This window comes from Haliaeetus albicilla, unplaced genomic scaffold (assembly GCF_947461875.1).
Source record: "Haliaeetus albicilla unplaced genomic scaffold, bHalAlb1.1 scaffold_57, whole genome shotgun sequence".
In the NCBI taxonomy this organism is placed as follows: Eukaryota; Metazoa; Chordata; class Aves; order Accipitriformes; family Accipitridae; genus Haliaeetus; species Haliaeetus albicilla.
In genome coordinates this window covers 1-23,836 of record NW_027212557.1, presented here as the reverse complement: position 1 = coordinate 23,836, position 23,836 = coordinate 1, and the positions used below count along the sequence as shown (strand labels likewise).

General features: G+C 48.2%; 1 protein-coding gene and 1 long non-coding RNA gene across 3 annotated transcripts; both read right to left on the bottom strand.

Annotated features, from left to right (window-relative positions):
- Positions 1–2,664: 2,664 nt before the first annotated feature.
- On the bottom strand, positions 2,665–8,478 carry LOC138684373 (uncharacterized). Of its 2 annotated transcripts, XR_011323661.1 has the most exons (4): positions 8,280–8,478; positions 8,121–8,199; positions 2,839–2,997; positions 2,665–2,762 (listed from the first exon to the last, which is right to left on the bottom strand). It is a non-coding gene; the product is annotated as an uncharacterized lncRNA (long non-coding RNA). The 2 variants fall into 2 exon arrangements; XR_011323662.1 differs by lacking the exons at positions 2,665–2,762; positions 2,839–2,997 and adding an exon at positions 5,543–6,141.
- A 9,790-nt stretch (positions 8,479–18,268) lies between these two features.
- LOC138684376 (uncharacterized) lies at positions 18,269–23,705 on the bottom strand. Its single transcript, XM_069778062.1, has 8 exons — positions 23,484–23,705; positions 22,947–23,018; positions 22,673–22,744; positions 22,474–22,581; positions 21,175–21,282; positions 20,548–20,616; positions 19,709–19,853; positions 18,269–18,698 (listed from the first exon to the last, which is right to left on the bottom strand). The coding sequence occupies exons 1-8, from the start codon at positions 23,575–23,577 to the stop codon at positions 18,269–18,271; spliced, it is 1,098 nt and encodes a 365-aa protein (XP_069634163.1). The 5' UTR covers positions 23,578–23,705.
- Between the last annotated feature and the right edge of the window lie 131 nt (positions 23,706–23,836).

Sequence of the window (23,836 nt, the reverse complement as noted above, 5' to 3'; positions counted from 1 at the left end):
CGGAGTGCTGACATTTGAGCACCCATATCAACTAGAAAAGTTACTGGGGTCTTAAAGAGACCAGGCGGAAAAGCAATCATCAGGTCTCCTGTCTTATTTTCAGTGAGCCTCCTTGAATAAACCCACTGGCTGTCCCTGGCTCACTTACTGGGGACGGCGTGTCTAGTTTCCTGTCCTGCGGACAGTCATACCTGCCTCTGGGGCAGTAGGTGTTTGGGGAGTGGGAGTTGCCAGCAACTGCGGAATCACCCCCATATCGCTCCGAGCGTCTAACTCAGTATGGGGAGGCTCCTTGTTCTTGTCTTTCCACCCTAGGACCAACTTTTCTAGGGCAGAGGTGGGCGTGCCGTCCATCACATCCCGGGGAATTCCCTTTTCTATCCCTTCTGTCCACAACAAGTTCCGCTGACCCCCATACGGCTTTTTGGTGTTTACAGTCTTAGATGGGGGAGGTCGGCCAGGTCCTTCTGTTCAGTGGATAGCAGGCTTAGCCCTGCTTTCTTCCCTTGCGAGACCCATTCTCCGGCCATAGTTAATCAACTCCTGTGCCACTTCTCTCCAGGTCAGGGCCCTCCTGCATTCCGCCTGCCTCCTCTAGGTGCTATCGCATCGCATAGTCTATCCTGCAGCTGGACAGCATATAATTTCAAAGAATCTGGTAAACCTCGGATTAGAGTCGTCATTCTGTCAGGACTGGCATTTAACAACATCGGAGAGGGCTGTTGTGGCACTAATCGCCTATCATGCATTAACTGGAGACAAGCAGTTTTCTGTAAGCTCTCGGTTAACTGATTTATAGAAGGGGTGTCTAACTGTGTTGGTTCTCCTCGTTCTATTTGGTCTATTCCCCCTGCCCAGTAAGCTGCCCGCTGCGTCAGAGACCACGGTTCCCTAGGATCGTCGGTAGTTAGGAACACTCCAGGCCCCCAATATCCTTGGGCTTCATCTTCTGACAATAAAATCCGGTCACCACCGGTTAATGACACCCTCCACACATATTCTGTTTCGGTCTCCTTTGCTAGTCGGGTATACTTTTCCTGAATTTTAGATAATTCAGTGGCGGAATATGGTATTGTCTTAATGGTCACGTGTGGTGCTCCACCACTTTGGCCATTGTCTATGGTTTCTGTTTCAATTAATGGCCTCATTGCTATCCCCTCATCCTGAGGGTAAAAATCTGTTCTGGTACATTCTAACTCTTGATTTGGTATAAAGATTTTTGCTGTTTCACCTGAACTACCTCTAGACATTCCAGATCTAAGTCCAGGTCGGATCGTTCGTCCGCCTCGGCTCACAAAATTCTTTCCCGATCTAATGCATCAGACAAGGCAGCATGAAGCCACTGCATTGTATTACGCTCAGAAGTTTACTGCTCTTGCAGGACTTTAACTAAATCCTGCAGGGACTGAATCTTCTCCTTATCTGCCTGCTCTGCTCTCATTGTTTCCTGTCTGTCTTCCTGGGCTGCTACGAGTGCGGCCCCTAAAACTGCACACCCCACAGCCTTCCCTTTTCCCAGGCCAAACCTGCCTTCTTTTGCTAGCTTCTCAATTCCTCCTACAATGGCTTTTGGGTCATGCCACTGGTCTCGTGCCCAGGCTACTCCTTGTGGGGAAGGGTGGGCTTTATAGGCAGTCAGCTTCTCCAAAACAGGGGAACAGTCAGACACAGATGTTTCCCCGGTCACCATGCCTGCCACTGCTCAGATCCCTCCTGACTTACTGTTGAGAGATCCTTCCCAGATCCTCCCCGCCCGTCCTCCGAGTGGAGATCTGGTATCCCGTTAGAATCTCCCTTCCAACAAGGGAAATCCTGTCCGTGGTGCCAATTAAGATGTCACGTCCCAAAGTTGGAGCGACTCAGGTTCGTGGATTTCCTTTGTCAGAATTAAGGTGAAACGACACCAGGGGAGTTCAAACAACAATCAACATTTATTCAGCCTAGCTAACCTTGCCCAAGTACACGTGAACTTATCAATAGGAACCTTGCAACATGTCATTAAGCCGCTGTTTGAAAAGACAAAGGAGGTGTAGAAAAAGAAATGGAAAATGGAACACGAAACTGTATCAGGAGAGCCCTCCCGTTGAGTCACGAGGTTCAGAGCAGACCCCCTTGCTTTCTGGACTCCTTCTCAAAAAGGAGCCCAGGGGCGGCTAGATCCACTCCTAGTCTCAGACTTGGTCAACGGTTTATGTTTCAAAGGATGAGGTGTAGGGACTGTGGAAAAGAGAGAAGGAAAAGAGGGAGAGAGAGAAAGAGAGAAAGAAAGAAACAGAGAGAGGAAAAGGGTTTCACCAGTCCTGGGTCCAGCGTTGGTCCAGCCAGCGTAGAGATCCAGTTCCGGAGGGCGCGCACTGAGAATTCCTTCTCCCTTCTTCTATAGCGTGTTAGTTGATGGTCTCGACATGCGCAGCTCCCGTTCCTGGGGTTCTCTGCAATCGGTCAGTGAGCTTTGCGGGGGGGTTCATTGTGGAGTTGCCTCTTTTTCCCTGCTGGCATGACGGCTTAAGATAGAAGCACAGTCCCATCTTCCGTGGGGCTCCTCCTCCAGGCGCATATGCTCTGCTCCTTCTCCTGGTCACTTAAGATAAGGAATTGTGGCTTCAGAGAAGTGCAGTCCCACTCTCCGTGGGGCCCTCTCCTCCGGCCACATTGTCCTGTTCACAAAACTCCAGCATTTTTACAGAGGCCGTTTTCTCCACCAAAGTTCTTTAACGAATGTTTGAGACACTGACTATAATTTATCAGACCATCACACCAGCCTGTAAAGAAAACTCATATATAAGTTTGCCCTAAAAAACACCCAGAAGAGTAACAAATTTTACAGCCTTGTTATACCTGTGATTCAGTTCTTCCTCATCTTCAAATACCCCACATGCTTTCATTGCTTCGACCAACTTCTGACTATGAATGCAATCTACATCCTTAGGAGGAGCCAAGCTAATTGGAGAAGTCATTCCATAGTGCCTCTGAGGCTGGTTCTGCAGCTTAGGAGTACTGTGGGAGAAAATAAAATACTGAAGACTCCACAACAGAAAAAAAAAAAAACCCAACAAACCAACCACCTTACTGGAAAACACCCTTCCACTTATACGTTTCCAAATCAGCTTCTGATTCTGATTCTGCTTCTATCAGAGCTACTCTGACGTGTGCCAAGACATTTAATAAATTCAAGCAGCTGTTTCCATCCAGCTTAAAAACGTTAACTTACACCTCTCTCCTGTTTCTGAACATCCAGATAGCAAACTATCACCACAAGCCTCGTTCACTAGACATTTTCTGACAAACTGCTTTGTGACAAAAAGCAACAAGACAATTCAACAGGAGCACAGGCTGTGCGAACTCAGTGCTTGCCAGCAACCTCCTACAGAGCAGAAACTAAGGTGATCCCAAGGAAAGTTAGAGACCTTGCGAAGTGATGCAAGTGCCACAGCAACTCCACCAGCAGAAAACCTCTTGAGCTTCAGCTGGACTTGGGAAGGGATTTCCTAAAGCCTCTTTCCTCCACGGCTACCCCTGCAAGCAGTAGCAGAACAGCGCTGCCTGGCTTCCCTCCTGCAGCACTGCCAAGCAAAACAGCAGGCACAATTCAAAAATCAGCCTCGATCAATGGCCCTGAGTGATCTGCATCAGAGATTCAAAAGAAGGAATAAGGCAATTCAACTATAAACAGAAACACATCATGACTACCAAGGCAGAGCAGACAGCACGGTTTGTACTATCCTAAAGTATTCTAAATGTGAGAGACATGATTTCACCTCAAACCGGGTGAGTTAACAACACCTGAGGGTGGCACCCCAGCTCTTCTCAAGGGTGGCCAGCCGGGGACCCAAGCTGCTGAAACAACCATCCAGAGAGTGCAGCATGACCACACTGGTGCGCAGCACCTTACGAGATGCACTGCTGGCACTGCTGGAGGGACAGGGTTTGCTTCCACTGGACCAGACGCTGCTTTCAACAGCTTTCAACCCAGTGGCACCCCCCAAACCCAAATCCTTAGGCCTGGTAGCATTGCCCAAATCCCGGAACAAATCCTAAATCCAGATGCACGCTGCCCATTTCTCTGTATTCCCACCTGCCCACAGCCATCTGTTGTTTCCAATCTTGTCAATATTTTGGAAAAGCACGCTTTTTTTTTTTTTGCTTTTTTTTTTTTTAATACTTGCTTTGCTTTCACTACAGTACAGGCTCAGAGTCCATGACAATGGCTGGTGAAGTCCGTAGTGTCCTAGTTTCAGCTGGGACAGAGTTAACTGTCTTCCTAGTAGCTGGTACAGTGCTATGTTTTGAGTTCAGTATGTGAAGAATGTTGATAACACACTGATGTTTTCAGTTGTTGCTAAGTAGCGTTTAGACTAATGTCAAGGTTTTTTCAGCTTCTCATGCCCAGCCAGCGAGAAAGCTGGAGGGGCACAAGAAGTTGGCACAGGACACAGCAAGGGCACCTGACCCAAAGTGGCCAACGGGGTATTCCATACCATGTGACATCCCATCTAGTATAGGAACTGGGAAGTGGGGGCAGGGAATCGCCGCTCGGGGACTAGCTGGGTGTCGGTCGGTGGGTGGTGAGCAATTGCACTGCGCATCATTTGTACATTCCAATCCTTTCATTATTGCTGTTGTCATTTTATTAGTGTTACCGTTATCATTATTAGTTTCTTTTTTTCTGTTCTATTAAACCGTTCTTATCTCAACCCGCAGGTTTTGCTTCTTTTTCCCGATTTTCTCCCCCATCCCACTGGGTGGGGGGGGAGCGAGTGAGTGGCTGCGTGGTGCTTAGTTGTTGGCTGGGGTTAAACCATGACAACATACATCTGTTTTAATCTAAATCCAAGAGCTGTATGTCAGCACGCAGAGCAGCACAAGTTAAGCTCTGTTTGTAGAAGGTGCTCAAATCTGCTTGAGCTAGCTCACTGCCCAGTTAGGCTGAGCAGGACACCAGGCACCTGGGTTTGGAGGCCCACAAAGTTACTGCCCCTGGAACTCCAGGCACAGCAAGGCATCATTTTCACCTCCAACCCTCCACTTCCCCTGCCTGCTTAGACTTCCTTGCAATCAGAAGCAGCACAGGACTGACATGGCAGCACAACATTAAATTAAAAGCAGCGTGAGTTTTTTTTTTTTAACACCAAAGAACCCTTGCTTTAGAAAGGGAAAAAGGGAGAAAGAAACCCCTACTTTGCATTACCAGCTGAAACCAGGGGAGAGAAAGGAGTGGACAGGAGGTGAGGACTGTACTTAATGGATCAAGGGTCTCTACAGAAACACTAGTAGCAAAAGGGGGAGACACATGGAAAAGGTCTCTACAACTCATCATGCTTGTCAAAAAGCCCATATCCAGACCCAAAGGCTAAAGGCATTAATGATGCCATTATTCAAACCGGACATTTTCCTACTTCATATACGGACAACTTCAAATACTAGCTGGGTTAGTCGAGAGACGCTTAGAACTGTTTAAGGCATCTGACCCACTTTGGCTGGAAAGGGATGAGGAAGTGCTCAAAGGACAGCTTCGACACTTGATTTTAAAAAGGTAGCTTATTGCAGCTCCTTCCTTCCAATTGTTGCCTTTACTCTTCCACTGAGGGAAGATGGATTTCTCTCTCTCAGAGTAGCTTTATCCAACTACAGACATGGCTTTTAGTCATCTAGGGGGTTCCCCCCGCCTCCCTTCTCTATGAGCTCATTTTTCAAACTTGTTTCTATGCGTTTTCCAAAAACATGGAGCGGGGGGGTATTAGGACTGTAGTCCTATCAACTAGTCTCCCCAGTCAGAACAGCTGTTTACTTACAAGGGTAGCTAGGCCTTGACCTAATTTGCCTTGCCTTGTTTCTAGGCATTGTCAACTTCCACTTCCTAAGTCAAAATAGTCATAAGGAATATTTTCCTTCTTATGCTATCATTTCCATAACAAATACAGAAGGAAAGCCTATGTTTAATTGATGTGCACTACATCTAAATTAGAACACCTACAGCAGCAACTTCCTACACGCTTTACGTATTACTTGCAGCGTACAACTTGCACTTCAGAGAGTTTGCACAACACAAGAATGGGTTTTAGACTTTGCTAGCATCCAAGATCTTTCCAGTGTACAGAAGGCCACCATCTGCCTTTCATTGCCCCGTTCTTCCTACGGAGGCTGTAATTAGAGATTGACATAGAGGACAACATCAATTAGATGTAGCAGATATTATTAAGAGCAAATTCTTTTAGTCAAGAGTTGATATTTTCAGTTGCCTGCATGTATTACTGAAAATCTGATGTCACAACTTAAAATGGCACTTGGAAAGCTTTACTGAGAGTGACTTATGCCCAACAGAATGTGTTCCCCTTTTGGTATTAAAGAAAATAAAAAATAAAAAAATCTTACTTCTCTCTCTCAACTGTACCAGACTGCCAGGCATATACAAAGAAGAGAACTTAAGAGAGAAAGTAGCACACATGGCATACTACCTATTCATCCATCAGCCTTCTGTTGAAATGAGAAGTCTCTGGCAGTTTAATATTTTGCTAGCTCTTGCTATGATTTGTCCACCATAGCGAACAGCTCCAACCTACTTCTGTTCCGAGAAATCCTAATTTTATACGAGAAGTTAAACTGATTTGTTCCAAGTTTTGACACTTGTTTATAGCTCCACAAAGCTGCAAGCCATTTCTCCTGCATACTCAGAGAGACAACAGATAAGTTCACACTATTACAGTTCAGGGAGTTGCCTTCAGCCATCAGGGTGGTGTATGAGCCTCCACTGTGAATGCGTCTCTCCGACTCATGCGGTCGGCTTGCCTCCAGCCGGGTAGAAATTTATCACTCCAGCCTTTTCTAGCCTCACCACTTGGGAGGAGGAATGAATGGAAATCAGCTCCTGAACCCCCCAAATTGATAGCACAAACCAAACCAACCCAAACAAACCAACCAATCAAATCCAACCAGGCAAGAAAACCCCCAAACCCCATGACCTTCACTGAAGTAACACCAGCTACACCTTCCATTCCTACCACACAAACTCATGCTAATAAAAGCCTGCAGGCACCTGCTGGCAAGTTAAAGCACCTTGTTCCTGATGCCAGCATTCAGAGAAAGCCACTTTTTTTCCACCTTGAAGCTGGGTCGGTAGCCCGAGAGCAGTGACACGCCGCAGGCGCCGGCAGCCCGTACGGCACAGATAACAACTCATTTTCCCTCAAACTTCTTTTATCTTCTTCCACGTACGCTTCCTATGCTGTTGCCTCACAATGATGTATTTGGCCTGCTCTTGTCCCTGAACTGTTATTTTCTTGCTTCCTGAATTGGAGATTTTAGACAATCTGTGGGATGGATCCAGGGTTTTGTTCTGATTATCTTTAAGATTTTATAAACACAGTGCACCCTTACAATCTATCTCTAACACATACATACCAAAAGGAAGGACTGACCTGACACTGCAATAATAGATAAAACAGACTCCTCTCTCCCCAACTAAGAGAAAGCAGCTTGGCTATTTGGCCTGACTAAACTGAAGAAACTCAAAATTGTCATAAGATAACAGTGTTGACTTTACCAAGAATTTGCTCAATCAGTGTCAACTAAGTTGTTAGAAAAAGAATGTTGGAGGCTGACTTCTATTGGGAAATCAATTTCTACAGCCCTGTTCAGCCAGAAATCAAAAGGGTGGCTTTCCACCTGAGCCTTTAACTGTATTGAATTCTGATATGGAATTATGGTTTCCTCCAAAAAAGTTCCTTTTTCAGAGTCCTCTTTTCGATCAGGTACTGGAGTTTTATTTTAAACAATTTTACTGCAAGCACAGATCCCCTTTGTTAAAGCCAATTCAAATTAGGCCATTTAAAAATTAAGGACCACTTGTATTCTCCACAACTCTCTGTCCATACTTACTTCATTATAAATCGGCTGTTGCAGAAGTTAAGTGCTATGGCCTCGTTTAACAGCTTACAAGTAGTAATACATAGAATTTCTGTACAACACTTGCAGTTCCCAGCCTGGTCTGGCACCTGCTGAGCAAAGTGTACTGGCTCTCGCTGGATGACCTTTTGAAGCGGAGGGAGGAAATAGCAAAAAATCCCATTCAGTTTATCTGAAGAGAATTTTTTAAAAGACATTCTAAAGTTAAAGGTTCTTACCAGTGGTGGGTATTGATTGTCCTTGGGGGCCCAGATGACTTGCTAATACTGGCTGTCTTCGCACAGGAACCTGATAGCCCTTATGAATAAACACAGACAGTTGGAAAATAAGCTCTACTAAAACATAAGAATCGCTGCATATGTTGAAATAAAGCTTACCTTCTCTTCCAACGAACTGCTGGTTGACAGAGAGGAAGATGTAGAAGGTTCAGCGGCAGTCACCAGAGCAGCAGGAGGTGTAACACTCATGAGTGGTGGTGGAGGCGGTGGCAGTAGCGGCTGCTGCTGCTGTTGCTGCCAAATCTGCTGACGCAGCCTTTTTGTGTAGCCAGTTCCATTTCTTAAATTGTTCACAGCCTAGAGGCAGAAAAACATTTACAAAAAGGGTAAGATGAAACTTCAGCAGATCTACGAACAAAAGCCTTCACAGAGGAAAATTACTTGTGTATTTCTGTAAAAGCTATCAGTCCTAAAAGAAACCAACAGACAGATATATGAAACCAACATGCACATCACATGAAACACTCATACTAATGACTGGTAACTCAGAGTAACTGTATGTAATGTACTTCAGCGTTAACGCCGAATCTGAAAGCGAGGCAATCATGTTAAACAAAAGCATGACCTGAATTTGCCAGGTTGTCTCTAAAGAGTTGTAAGCTTCTGTGACAACAACAGATAATGTATTTGAAAAGTAAATTTAGCCTTATTCAATTACGCCTTGCTTAAGGAGATGTAAACTAGTATCTTCTTCCCTTTCAGCTTTCTACAAATAGCCTCTTCTTACAAGCACTTTATGTAAATGTCATCCCGTTCCCTCGCGTAGGCACTTGTTGGCAATTAAAGCATCAGGCAAAACATCCGTCTGATGCCATGCTGGGCATGTATGTTCCTCAGATTCCAGCAATGCTGTTCTAATACCTCTGTATAATTAGAATAATCAAAATAGTATTTAGCCCAACTAAGGAAGTTTTGGGGGTTCTCATCAATTATAAAAGCACACATATGATTAATGGGTGAATATGGTCTTGAATTGAGAGCATGAAGCTAGAAATGTTCAACAGTGTAAAAAATTTCTAGTATGCAGCAAATAACTATACAGTTTTGATATTTCACTAGTGTGACATCTGAAGATGGAGCATAGGCTGTGTCTTGATGTTTCAACTAGTCTCTTTCCCACCATCTAGTACAGTGAGAAGTCCCCAACCTCAAGGTTAATGAATAAAACACGTCTCAAAAAAACATTAGTAGGTTCGAGTTCTGAAGGTTTTAACCAACTCTCCCGTGGAGAAGAATGTGGATTAAATGCCTAACTATCCGCTTCTTGCAGACCACCAAAAGTCCCCAGAGTTGGCTACGTAATTTTCTATGAGAGAAAGGGCTGTGGACAAACTAAACGCATTTAATATCTAACACTGTAATCACCTGCACCGTTAGCCACTCTTCTCATACTCGTCCTTCTGCATGTAAAGAAGATCTAACTAGACACGTAAAAAAGGGGGAAAAGCTTCCTGGCTTTCTTTTGCCCTTTATACGAGAAGAGCGCTTTCGTATTCAATTCGTATTAAATATTAAATAGAACTGGTAACAAAGTTATTTCGTTATCTCCTCTTTCTGCTTTCAGAAGATCAGATGTGATGTTTTGAATCAACAAATATGGGAGTAACACTTACATTCATCACAATAACCGTTCCCACAGCAGGGAATAACAGCTGCATCAGTCATTAGATCCTTACAAATGAGACATAACAACTCGTCTGGAACAGGATCATCGGAGGAGGAGGAGGATGCCTCCTCTGGTAAAAAGGGAGGCTTTTCCTTCTTTTCTCTAGCAGAAGCTTCCCTGGAGGAAGGGTGGGGAAGGAAAAAGAAACAAGTTAAAGATGGGTAAAGGAAAACTTTTCCAAGCTTTGGATTTTACCAAAGGAAGAGAAGAAATGGAATTCTTCTCACTCCACATTAGCCTCCTAAAACACTTGTGCTTAGTTTAAACTACTTTTCTACAGCCACAACACTAGAAGGGGGGGGACACGACGACACTTTTCTTTCTGCAGAACTCTCCCATTCATTGGATCAACTAAGAAAGAAGCTCAGACTAGGAAAATATTTTTTTGACAGCTAGAAATCAGGCAAAATGAATCCCACCTCTCCTTTGCCAGAGGATAAATGTAAATTGCAGGCACAGGATAAAGGTAGTCTCCAAGTAATTACATTTTCTAAAAGGAAAACGTCTATGTTACAGCTTCTACAAAAGGAGATCCATGATGGAAAACCAAAAGTGCTACCAAGTGCATTTTAAAACAGCCACTCTTGTCAGCACACGGTAGTATTTTCTCAGTTTATAGCAACAGGAAAACGTCAGTCTGTTTCACACACGGGATTTAATGGAAGTCATAGGGGAGGAAATCTCAGGCCAACAGCTACCTGCTAAATTTGGCAAGAAGCCTTTGAAACAGAAAACAGAAGCAAAATGAGCTTTCAAGGAGAACGACTCCACTGTAAACACTACTGAAGTGTTTTGCAGAAACGCAGATTCTTAGCATACCGCAAGTTTAGCCAACTTCCAGGGGCATGAGCAGTAGGACCACCCTCTTTTAATATTAGAAAGTACCACAGATTTTCAGGTTAAGGTACAATGACAGTGCTTCCTCCCTTGGAATGACAGTGATATAGAGAACGAACTGCTAATTGCTTAATGATTGTCTCTCTGTAACTTTACATACCAAAGACCAGTGCTCATCAAGGATTAATCCTGTCAGAGACTGGTACTTGGGAGTGATGAGCAAGAAGGAACCATGAACAATCACAAAACTTAATTAAATGTTTGATAAATTTACGATCTTGTCGAGAAGGCTCAAGTAGAGGCCTTGCTTGAATAGATAGGGCCAGAAAAGATAAGAACTCCTGCCTTTGTTCTCGTCCTTGTAGATAATTTAGCTTAAACTAACCCTATGGTTTTTACACCACTAATGAGAACTTAGATAATAAGAACACTAACGAGAAAAGACCATACTGCGCAGAATCACCTGAGAAGGGTCAAATAGCGGACAAGTGAGGAAGACTATGGAAGACCACCGGAGGACTCCTGAAGACCACCAGAGACCTTCAATGCGCCTGCGTAAAGGACATTTGCATATGCTAATAGTTTCCCGGAAAACTAATGAATATGTATAACATTTCTCGGAAATCTAGTGAATATGTATATAGAACATGTATTTAACCTGCACAATTAGACCTGACGGTGTGCACGATAGGTGGAGCGATCCCCCGTGCATCCAGCGCTGCCAATAAAGAATACCTACTTAATAGTTAATCAAACTATTGAGTCAATTTCTCTGAATCAACAGATGCTGGCCAACTGGGTTGCATTGCCACTCAGATTTTGATACATGCTTTCTCTCCTTCACTTTTTGGTCAGTCCACTTAGTTCCATACCTATGCATTAATAGGTGGTGTTGCATATTTCCCAGATCTTGTCAGCATAGCACCCTTCGTATTGGGATCCTTCACCTTTGTCATGAAACTCTGTGGAATTCCTGTGCTCTTGTTAACTCTGGGAACAGACTCAAATTTTTTGTCCTGTTCAAGAAAAGAGAGGCAGACGTACCTCAAGACCCACACTTAAAATGACATTTCCCTGATGATTTTAAGCAGCAAAAGCCTTTAATCCTCTCCTTTTACCTAGCATAAAGGTTGCTCAACTGAAATACTGCTTCTCCTACATAAATATAGCCAGGATGTTCCAAAGGCTTGAGCAGGGGTTTGAACTCGAGCGACATTCTTTGGCTTAACTTCAGGTTCCTTAAGGCTGACATATCCCTTAGCTCACCATCCACTCAGAGAAGAGACACAAACCCGCTGCTCCTCCTTCAAAGCACAATTCAGAGCGAGAGCTTAATCTTGTGCTCTGAATCAGTCACTGGAGAAACCTACACTCACCGTCTATAGGTGAAGGTTGAATTCATCCCTCACGCGTATACCTTCAGTGACTAACGTGAAATGGCATCAATACTCAAGCAGGGACTTAGTGTAATTAAAACACGCAAATATGCAATAGATGGGGTCAAGAGAAATGTCTTGGTTTGATACAAAATAATAAAAACTGTGAACTGTCATTAAAAAGAGTGGAAAACAGAAAAAATTCCAGTAATACTGAAGTATATAAAAATATGCATGAAAGTTCATAGAGAAAGATCTATGGACATATTTAATGTCTACGACCTAGAAAGAAAATTCCACCTTTATAATTCCAACTTCCCCTTGAATTTGGAAGGGCTTTGCAACATTGCCATATAACCTCTGCCTTTCACCCCAAGAGAAACAATTCTTAATATGAGTGTTCGTGTATTTCTTGCGTAACTGCCCAGGTAAAATAATTAAAACCTAGAGTAACACCAGAAGTCCCCCCACAATCATACCCCATTTGTTGGGCAGTTCTTTATGTAGTGGCCAGGTCTTCTACAACGACAGCAAGTATATGGTGGTGGAGGTGGGCCCAAGGGTTTCTTCATGTAACTAAAAGGTTTGAGGGGGAAAAAGAAAAAGTTAGGTACGTGTCTCTCTTGTTAAAACACACATCTCTGCCATTTTCCTATAATCTTCAAAGAACAGATTGGACATGATCAACACTTACTTGACCGGATCATATTCATGGCAGGACTGTACCATCAAAGCTTTTAGTTCATCTTCTCGGAAGCACTGGCTTCAGATTGGCAGTCTGTTTCACAGGTAATTATTTGACACGCACATTAGAAACACATTTAAGCCCACACAGCCAAAGACAACACCACTCACCCCATCCTGTAAAGAGCAGCACAGCGCTAACTGAGGTTGCATGAAAACAGCGGCTTACGTAAAATACAGCTGTACTGAAGACGTTCTGGGGAGTCCTTACGCCATTACAGGCTTTATATGTGCCTGTTAACCTACCTGAAAAGAGCATCCTAGGGCACTCAAAACCTTAGGCTCTCTTTGAGCCTTCCATGAAGACTTGTGTAACTAATCCAATTTTCTGCCAAGTGGACTGGGCCATGTGTAGCAAAAATTACACCATCCAGTATTTTTAAGCTGATTTTTAAGCTCCAGGCTAGTTGAAGGAGGAGACATCCACTGTACGCTTAATTGAGAAAGATGTATGCAAGGATCGTTAGTTACATTTTGCAGCATTAAAAGGGCACACAACTTAAGAGTTGGGGAAGTTGCTTTTGCTTGCTGAAATTCAGCTTCCGATACAGAAGCACGGTTTAACCTTCAGGTGCACAATCTCTCTTAAATCCTCCACAGAGCTGACCGGGATAGGCACGTCTTGCGTCCCTGAATACCTGGGACTAGGAAAAGGCCTTCTCAGAACATGTCTTTCTGGCCTTAAAAAGGATGAGACATCCAGCAACCACCCTTACCATGTGTATTCTAAGAGAAAAAGAAATACTGGCAACACTGTTTATCATGGGGAGGAGGAATACAGCTGGAAAACTGTAAAGAAAACCATGGAACAGCAACACAGGATTCTGGATGCAATGTGTGTTATTTCATGAAAAACAACTTGAAATAAAAAATGATGGTTGGTGGGAGTTGTGCATAGTAACATGTAGCTGGAGTAGGGTCAGAATACTTAAACCAGGGAATCAGAAAGATATTTTGAACATTCGCAGATATAATACAGATAGTAATTCAGGAGCAGAGCGCAAAAAAAAACCTCCTAAGGGAAGATTCATAATGGCCTCTTTCATACACACAGCATTTCTTTCTGTGGAGGCGAGAGCAGGCTGAAAACCACAGAAGACAGCCAGGAAGAGCAGAAAATTCACAGCAGTAAATACACAAACTGCAAAGCATGTTCTAGCTTGACCTCGCACAGGGTCACATGTACCCTCAATTCCCAAGAGCCGGTGTGACGGGTACACTCGACCCCATAACCAAACTAGCCGTAGTTTGGTACAGGCTCCAAAGGAGGTAAAGGCCTCAGCCATAGCCGGGCCAAGAACTCCTCTAGTTTCAATCTCTTCTCTGAAAACCCACAAAGGAGCTGAGTGACCCAGTGAGCACCGCTGCCTATCACCTTGGAACACTCATCATGCGATTAACACAGGAATAGTGGGTGGCTTTTCCAAGACTCATTTATCAAGGAGCAAAGGAAGTTGTGGGCACAAGGAGTCTCATCCATACCCTTCCCATTGCATGTGATTTGACTAGGAGCCAGCCACTTTAGCCCATAAATATGACAGCCTAAGGGAGCCTTCTTTCAGCTCTCCCTGCCAGGCAGCGTGGCTGCACGGCAGTGATCTCCCCTTGAGCTGGGACGCCTCTCAAGGTTGCTCCTCGAGGCAGAGAGGCCTGTTCTCAATAGCAGATCTTTGCTAAGTGACTGACAGCATGCTGAATTCATACTGAGGAAACATTACTAATCCATGTAGCTACTTCATATTAACTATTATAAACTTTGTACAGATAATTCCATTAGACATAAACTGTCGTCCAAGTCTGAGACTAAGATTGGACCGAGCCGCCCCTAGGCTCCATAAGGAGTTTAGAAAGCAAGGGGGTCCCCTCTGAACCTCGCGACTCAACAGGAGGGTCTTCCTTACCCTTTTGCGTCTCTGCTCTCTGTGTGAATCCTTCCAGCTCGATTCTAACTCAGTTCTCCTTCATACGTTTCTTCCATGCAGTGATTAATAAGGCGAACCTTGCCGTCCAACTTACTGAACCTCAGGAAACCACTGTCAAACTTTGTTAAATTCCCCAAATTTATTGAACTCTGTCAAATTATTATTTTACCTCAATAAAACACACTGATGCTTCTCTCCTCCTGAGCGAGGTGCATTCCACCCCTTGGCGAGAGACTGGCGCAGCCGGCAGGATCCTGAATCTGGACTCGCGACAGCCCGCAGCACAGCCTGCATGGGGTGAAAGGCACGCATCAGACCTCGGGGCCATCAGACCCACGGGGAGGCCTGGGGACAGCAAGGGCACCTGCTGTGTCCCCACCAGAGCACGCCTGCTCCAAAGCATGGAGCTGCCGGCTGGAGAGGAGGCCGCCCTGCCTTCCCCTGGCCCGCGGACATGAAACACCGACCTCCAGCTCTCAGGGCTCGGGCTGGCGACCCTCGGGGCAGCAGCAGGAACCGCTCTGACCCTGGTCGTGGGGTCGTGGGGCCGTCCCTGGGGCTGAGCACTCAACTGGGCCACGGCAGGGCCCGTGGGTGATCACTGAGGTCTCCCCCCAGGCCCCTCCGCCCTGGGAGATACCTGCTGCTGCTCCTGCAGCTCCCCTGGCCCTTTCCCTGGACCCCCCTCGCCCCGCCTGCCCCCAGCCATTCTCTCCCCCATTTCTCCTCAGGCTGCTCGGGCTCTGCCCCCTCCGGCCCTGCCCCAGGCCGGCTGTGACTGACAGGCCACCTCTGCCGCCGCTGATTGGCTCAGCCATGGCCAATGGCACAGCTGTTGCTGGGCTGGCAGGGGCTGCCTCTCCTCGCAGAGCCCGCCCACCCTTCCGCAGCTGCTCTTCAGCCAGCCGGGGCAGTGGGGCTGCGGAGAGACAGCCTTCGGGAAGGGCCCTTCGGTCTGGAGCTGTTCCCTCGGCAGCGCGCGGCCTTCGGGAAGGGCCCTTTGCTCCGGAGCTGTTCCCTCAGCAGCGCTTGCGAGGTGTGCGCGCAGCTCTGCCGTCCCTCAGTGCTGCCGTGGGGTCTGCGCCTGCTCGGGGAGGGAGGAAGGGAGAGGAGCTGCCCTGCGTTTGCTCCGGGTCGGCAAATCTTTCCCAAAAGGCGGGTCTGTCGTGCTGCCAGCCACAGCCCTGGGCAGGAGGAGCTGCGTGACGGTGTTGCCGAAAAACTCGGAATAAAGAACTTATCAACACCAATTTAGTGTAGATAAGCAGACACTTCTTTATTAATGGCCGGGTGCGCGGGTGAGTCCTCTCACGAACCACGCACACCTGAACACCCAAATCATACACCTTATATTGAACTTATTCATACATATTCATTAGATTTCTGGGAAGTTATTAGCATATGTAAATGTCCTTTACGCAGGCACAGTGAAGGTCTCTGGTGGTCTTCAGAAGCCCTCTGGTGGTCTTCCATAGTCTTCCTCACTTGTCCGCTTCTTGACCTCTCTTAGGCGATTCTGCGCAGTACGATTCTCACCATCATCTATATTAGTTTACATAAAAATGCATACTATGTCTATTCTTAAATTTAACCTTTCTAACAATTGGTCCTTCAGTCACACCATCTTATTAATATTCTTATGTTAAGACAATCATTGGTTAATCTCACTTAACTCTACTGATTGGAATCCTCGATAATTAGATCAAGGTGGGAAGGGTAAGGGGTTTCCAAGCAGCAAACTGGTGTCCATAATGGTTTCCTTAGTTTCCTAAAACACAACACTACAAACCAACAAATCTTTGTCAAAGTTTCTGTGGTTAACTGATTTCAGACAATACTTGAATTCTTATAGTTACACATAGTACATTTTCTAAAGTTCCTAAGTTGCTATGACTACATTTCAAACTTAACACTCCCATACCTATGCTTCACAATTTTCTACTTCTTAATCAAACCAAACTCTTTTATAGAATTAGATTTTAATTTCTTTATCAAAATATTTGCAACAACGAGAGCCCAAACCCCTCACAAATCCCCCCGTCCCCTCACAGACCCCAAACCCATCAAATCTCCTCACGGATCCCCCCAAACCCCTCAAGAGACCCCAACATCTCCTCACAAATACACTCACAGACACCCCAAACCCCTCACAGGCCCCCCCAAAACCCTCAAATACCCTCACGGATCCCCCCAGACACTTCACAGACCCCAACATCCCCTCACAAATCCACTCACAGACCGCCCAAACTGCTCACAAATCCCCCCCATCCCCTCACAGTCACCCCCAAACCCCTCAAATCCCCTCACGGATCCCCACAAACCGCTCAGGGACCCCAACATCTCCTCACAAATCCACTCACAGACCGCCCAAACCCTTCAAATCCCCTCACAGACACCCCCATACCCTTCAGAGGCCCCAACATCCCCTCACAAATCCCCTCAACACCTCACAAATCCCCTCACAACCCCTCCATCCCCTCACAGACCCCCCCAAACGCCTCAGAGACGCCAACGTCCCCTCACAAATCCACTCGCGGACCGCCCAAGCCCCTCACAAATCCCCCCCAAAACCCCTCACAGACCCCGACATCCCCTCACAAATCCCCTCACCACCTCACAAATCCCCTCACAGACTCAACCAAACCCCTCAGAGACCCAAACATCTCCTCACAAATCCACTCACCACCTCACATATCCACTCACAGACCCCCCAAACCCTTCAAATCCCCTCGCAGACCCCGCTAAACACCTCACGGACCCCAACATCCCCTCGACAAATCCAGTCGCGGACCACCCGAACCCCTCGCAAATCCCCCCCCCCAAACCCCTCACCAACCCCGACATCCCCTCACTGACACCCCTGCCCCCCACCCACCTGCACTGACAGGGCTGCAAGTGCACATTGCCAGCTCATGTCCAGCTTTTCACCCAAGCTTACTCGCTGGCAGGGCAGCATGGGAACAGAGTAGGTCTTGGGGCCGTGCAAGCAGCCATCAGCAACAGCTAAAACATGGGTGTGCTACCAACACTGGTTTGGTCACACATCCAAAACTCGGCACCATATGTGCTGCTAGGAAGAAAATTAACTCCATCCCAGCCAAAAGCAGAACAGACGGTGTCTCTGTTATGGCTCGATAGCAGCTTGGTGCTCTCTGCGTTTTATTTCTGGCTTTGCTTTATGTGGTGTATCTGGCGTGCACGCAATGGAGGGGCTGGGGCTGGTATTGCCCTACACAGTACCCCTGTCCTGTGCACTCCAGGACAAAGCTGGCACAGGGAGCAGAGGTGGGGATGATGACCTGTTAACGAGCCCCTTTGGTGCCTCTGTGGCTCAGAATTTAGCAGGACAGTCCCGCCAGGGAAGCTGGGCTCCCCCAGCCTGTTGGTGGGTCCCATGCCCAGCTCCCTGCCTGCTGACACCGTGGGCATCCAGGTCCCTGTGTGCCCTGATACGAAGTTCGTCCCAGGATTGGTGAATCCCTGGGTCTGCTGCCATTACCACCTGGACAATTGTGCTACTGATCTGTATTTATTGCTGTGCCATTACTCGGACACGAATGGTCGATCCCTGAAGCTGTCCGTCAGGAGTCTGTCATTGTAGCCCAAACCCATACCCTGGCGGGGCTGGCTCAGGCCCTTGCAGGAGGGCCGGCGCGATGGGCTTGGGGCGCGGGCGGCTGGCTTCAAGTCCTCTGGGGGCTCGAGGTCTCTGGGCTGGTCCCGCGACAGCCGGCTGGCTGAGTTGGACAGCCATGAGGGCCGGGGTGGAGGCGGGCGGGCCGGGCGGCTCTCTGGTCTGGCGGAGGCCCGTTCCCTGCTGCTCTGTGGCAGGCGGGCCGCTTTTCCAGGCACAGGTGATGGCTCTTGCTGTCGGGTCCAGCTCTCCGGGGTGCTGCAGCGGCTGCTCCGGCTGTCCAGGCCCGAGGAGCAGCTGCTGGTGTCGGACCGGGCTCGCGAAGCTGCGGAGAGGCGCCTGCGGAGAGAGGAGGCTGCTGAGGCCCCACCGCGGCTGTGGGGCCGGGCGGGTGTGAGGGTGCGGGGCAGCACTGGGCGCCTCACGGGGTGCGGATGCCTGGCTGCACGTGGGAGCTGTGGGCATGGAGAGCTCCGTGCAGAAAACGGGGCACCCCGCACCCCTCGTCTGGGGCTCTGCTCGCCTGCCCACGGCTCGTCTCCTCTCGGCCCTGACCATCCTGACCTGCCTGCTCTGCACGTGCCTGGAAGGAGACCTGCCCGCGACAGACCGAGGGGACCAAAGCTGGGCACAGCACTGCAGGGCCAGGAGAGCCTCCTGTTCTCCTTTCTCAGCGTGCCTGGCAGAGACCAGCACTCGGCTCCCCTGCCTGTCCCTGACCAGACAAGGGCACAGCCTCGGCTCTCTGTTCAGTGAGGTGCTCTCCATCCTCTCTTCAGAATACGTATCCAAAGAGATACGTACTCCTGCACAGAAAAAAAACCCTGCCTGTGCTGAGAACACGCACGCTGGCAGTGCTCAGGTGCAGATGGGACAGGCTGACTCTTTCTCCAAAGCAAGGCCGAGAGCTGGGAAGGCTCCTCACCACGGTCTGAGTTGCTGGGACACCCTGGTCGAGGTGAACCTCTGGGATTTACGGCATCACCTAACAGGGTGATTTCTGCTGGCAGGTTCACTGGCAGGAAGATGTCACTATTGTGCTTCTTGCTTTCTATGGCAATGTCATCCCTCGTTTTCCTTCCTGACCTTGCTCATCCTACGTCTGTCGCTGGGTCTGCTCTTGTCGAGGCAGGGTCACTTTTAACTAACACTTGCCACAGGAGGAAGGGGTTTCACAAAAGAGTGCCCATGAATTGAGAGGCCAGTTAAAACATCTTACAGCAGAAATCTCAGTAGAGTTTGGCCAGTAACTGGCTCGGCACTCCAGAATACCCTACCTCTAAATGCTTCATGGCTAATAGCAGCCATCTAATACAGAAGTTTGGCAAAAAAACCTCCCAACAGCTCACCGTCGTCTCTTCCTCCACAGACGGATCACACAACACAATATCATCCCAAACAGCACAGAGCCCAAGACCGCCACGGCGCCTTCTATGCAGTAGTACCGGAAATCTTGAGGATCCATAGCATTTGTGTTTCTCTTGTCATCCACACCTGGAGGAACAATTCTGTGCATTAGTGTGTCCTGCACGCTACTGGTAATCTCACAGGAGGTCTGACATTGCCAGGAAATGTTCTTTCTCACTTTGTTAGCACCTCTGCACCAGCGAACATGCTGGGGCTGCAATGTTTCCTTGGTTTCAGTAGAAGCAAAGGAAATTCTCAAAGCCGTTGCAAATCAATGCACTCTGGAGCCTCTCTTTCTCCTCAGAGCTTTGCTTACACTCTGGCATGGCCGTAATCCAGTTTTCCCAGTGCCACGGGTTTGCTCCCCCTTCTCGGCCACCCTTCACATTTGCACACAATTTCTTTTGCGCTCACCCACTTTCACTCCCCAAGGCTTGCTAGTGCTGCTGCCTGGAGGCTCTCTCTGACCCTTTGGGACAAGTTGTCCCACTGAACAGAACTCATGAGGCCAGATGGAGAGCATGTGGGGGAGCACAGCTGTTTGACCAATCGCCCCTTTGAGTGAGACAGACAAAAAGCATCCCTGCATCAGGGAGTGCCACCCCCAGCTCTCTTCCCAGCCCATCACCCACACCCTGAGGGGATGGAGTCAGGCCCTCTCAGGAGACACCTGAACCTTGCTCTCCTGCTTCGCCTTTTCTCCAGCGTGGGCACTGCTTGCATGCCCCCAGCTTTCAGGACTTGTCTTCCCCTTATGGCCCCCTGCAAGACTGCTAATTACCTGCATTCTTTGGAGAAAATTCGTATCTCCTGGCGTGGTGGGCTTCTCCAGGGCTGGACAGCACTGCCACTGCCAAGAATCAGAGAAAGGTAAAGCCTCAGCATGGCTCAGGCACAGAAGAGGCAGGAGGGTGGCACAGGTTCCCTCTAAGCCCATGCCCGATCCGTCAGTGAATCCCTTTGGACCTCAGTTCACAGGAGGGATCCCCCTCTGTTGTGCTTAGGGGGACTCAGGGCAAGCTCTGGGATGCAGGTATTGCAGGAGGCACATTCAATTAAGCGTTGTATTTCCCATCATCTGCTGAGGGTGGTTCAGATGGCCTCACCCCCAAAACGGCAAAGTTCTGAAATTCCTGTGAACAGGGGGCGGTGGGAGGTGAGCATCTCACTGCACCCACACAGAGGGTTACGAGTGAGTGTCTCTCTGGCACACCGATGGCAGTAACCTCCACACCCCAGAGATGACAGTCATCCTCAGAGAGCCATTGCTGGCTTCTTTTAGAACACTCGCTCTGTACTAAGAGTTTGGCTGCTGACAAGATGTGCAGTAGCGGGCACCAGGGGAAGAGGCTGCAGACACACAGTGATTTTGATTCATGACACTGGATGACTGAAGGACAGCAATTACCTGGCACGCCTGTTGATTGAATTGCCCCTGTTTTTTCGTCAGAGACTGGCACTGCGTGACTATCTCCTTCCTGAAACGCCTCCTTCTCCACAGTCTCACGGTCCATCTCTTTAGAAAGAAAGTGGCTCAGTTTAATTAGAAGTAACCGTTCCTCATCAGGAACGTGGTATCTTCAGGAGGCAATACTTCTCAAAATACATTAATAACGCTTAGAAACAAAGCCTGGGCATTTGGGGGTGCACCTAGTCACTAGTCCAAACGACGTGTGGAGAAAAATTTAAGTGCTAGACACTTTCCAGTTTACCAGGAGACAGCAAATCCTGACCTGCTAAGAGACTAGGGGATTGCATGTGACCTTGTTCACATTCCACTTGGTGCATTGCTGGCAAACTGCAAGATGATGGTAAATTACTTCCTTCAGAGAAGACAGGAAGATGCTGTAACCAGTTCAGCTGGGGAAAGAGTCGTTCTGAGAAGCACTTCCCATCATACCAACTCCACCACATGGTAAGGGTAACAGACACGCATGGTGGACTGAACCGCAAGCTCTTGCAACCATATTCTGGGCACTTTCACAAGTGGCAGTGAAGAGCCCACAGTCCCCCAAAACAAGAGGAAAACCACAACCAAGTTATCTAAAACACAACTAGAAACAGACAGGCAGACCACCCGACACCGAATTCACAGCCCTTCATTTTAGCTGCCTTCAAGTTAGGTGTCGGGCCTTCAGCTGGGTGTCCAGCTTTCGCCTGTCCCTGACCCCGAGGTGTCACCGAGAGTCCTCAGACATCAAGGAGAACAATGGGGTTAGACCAGGCTGTGAAGCCGGGGTGCTCCCATCCTGGCCAGGGGATGCCTGCAGCCCAGGCAAAGTCTGCTGGTCTCAGTGACCCCAAGCTCCCGGCGCATCCTGTCCACTGGCCAAGGGCACTCTCCCTGCCACTGACTGGCAGGGTGCTGGCCCTCTCATGGCTTATCAGGAATCGGCTCCTCAGCCAAGTCCCTCGCACACTCAAGGTGTGAGCACCGCCAGTTCCTGCCAGCTGGATACCAACGTCTGCCCAGAACAGCTCTGGCCAGTAACGCTATAACTGGGGCAGCAGCCGTCCCTGGGGCTCAGTTGAACCACAACTGGCAGCAGAGACTCTGCACCATCTCTACAGCTCACCAGCACCTGCAAGGCGTGAAATATGAGTGTCAGCGCAGTGAGGCTCTGATCGATCCCTTCCTGCTGCGCAGAATTCATATCCATACATGCATCTGAAACCTCAGCTTCCCAAGTCTTCTGGTTATACCCACCACGTGCTGCTTTGTCCAGTTCCTTCAGGATTTCCTTTAGGACTTCTGGTGACCGCTGGGAAGATCTTCCTATTTCAGCTTTAGCTTTATACTTTGCTCTTTGAGGACCTGAACAGAAAGTATAAAGTTAAATTTCTCAAGAACAACATACTGAAAACGAGCGCTTAGTCTGTGAAGTCAGTCAGGACTGACTACTCACCCCTGGGATGCCAGGTGAGCTCCAGCGCAGGACCCAGCCGAGAAGCTGGAAAAGCCCTCCCTGTACCCACATCTGCAACCAAACACCCACGAGAAGTTCCCATCATACATTGTGACATACACTGTCATACTGAATAGCAGAACATATAAGGGGATCACAGAACAACATGGCACACACGATGCAGGCCTATATTCTCACACCTGCAAGAGACATCTTGCTCACATTTGGGCTTTGAGCTGGCAGCTCTCAAAGGAAGTAAAAAGCCATGACGTACCCGTGCGATCTCCCTGCGCGTCAGCCCTGGAACCCGGCTGGGAAGCTGGATAGCCATTGCGTCCAGCCACGCCTGTAAACAAACAGAACAGGGAAGCTCCCGTGAAATATTGCAATAGACTTCTTCAGATGTGAACGGCAATGAATGCAGTTCACACACAGGATTGCTCCATGGCACTCGTCTCTCCCTGCCACTCAGGAGCACTGTGCAGACCGTTACTGGGTGCCTGCAGCATGCCAGTTTAAAACAAACCGTGCACAGAGCTGCCGGCAGAAAGGACTCCCTGGAGCCCACACCAGCTCTAAACTCAACCCTAACAAGCTCGCTGGCTTTGCAGCAGGCACTGGAAGCAGCGCAGGGTCAGAAAGGCTGGGAAAGAATGTTTTGCAAGGCAGAGCGCCCCAGGCCACGTCACTGAGCCTGACCCATTCCCTCTCTGCTCTTCTGCATGTCTAAGCATCGGCCAAGAAAATACTAACTTAAATTTCATATGAACAAATATGAAAACCTAAATGCCCACTCATTCAAGTGACATACCTGTGGGGTTGCCCTGAGGCTCCCGGACAAGATCCGGCTGAGCAGTCGGGTGGCCATCGGCTACAGGCACAGCTGTAAGCAAGCATGTTTCCATTAGAGGCTGTGATCTACTTCTTTCTCAGTGACCTGCAGTCACTGGAGGGGGGTCAGGTAATGACGTGGGACCCAGACATGGGTGGAGGTTTCCAAAGCTGCAGAGGGCCTGGGGGACCTGGGTTCACCCAAGGAGAGCACTATCGGGCTAGAGCAGGAATGCTCCTGTTTTTCTGAGCAGACATCTCCCAAGGACGGATGTCCCTGAGGCTGAAAGTCAGGATCCAGCCAGGGAGCGGCAGAGCCAGGGCCGTGGGCAT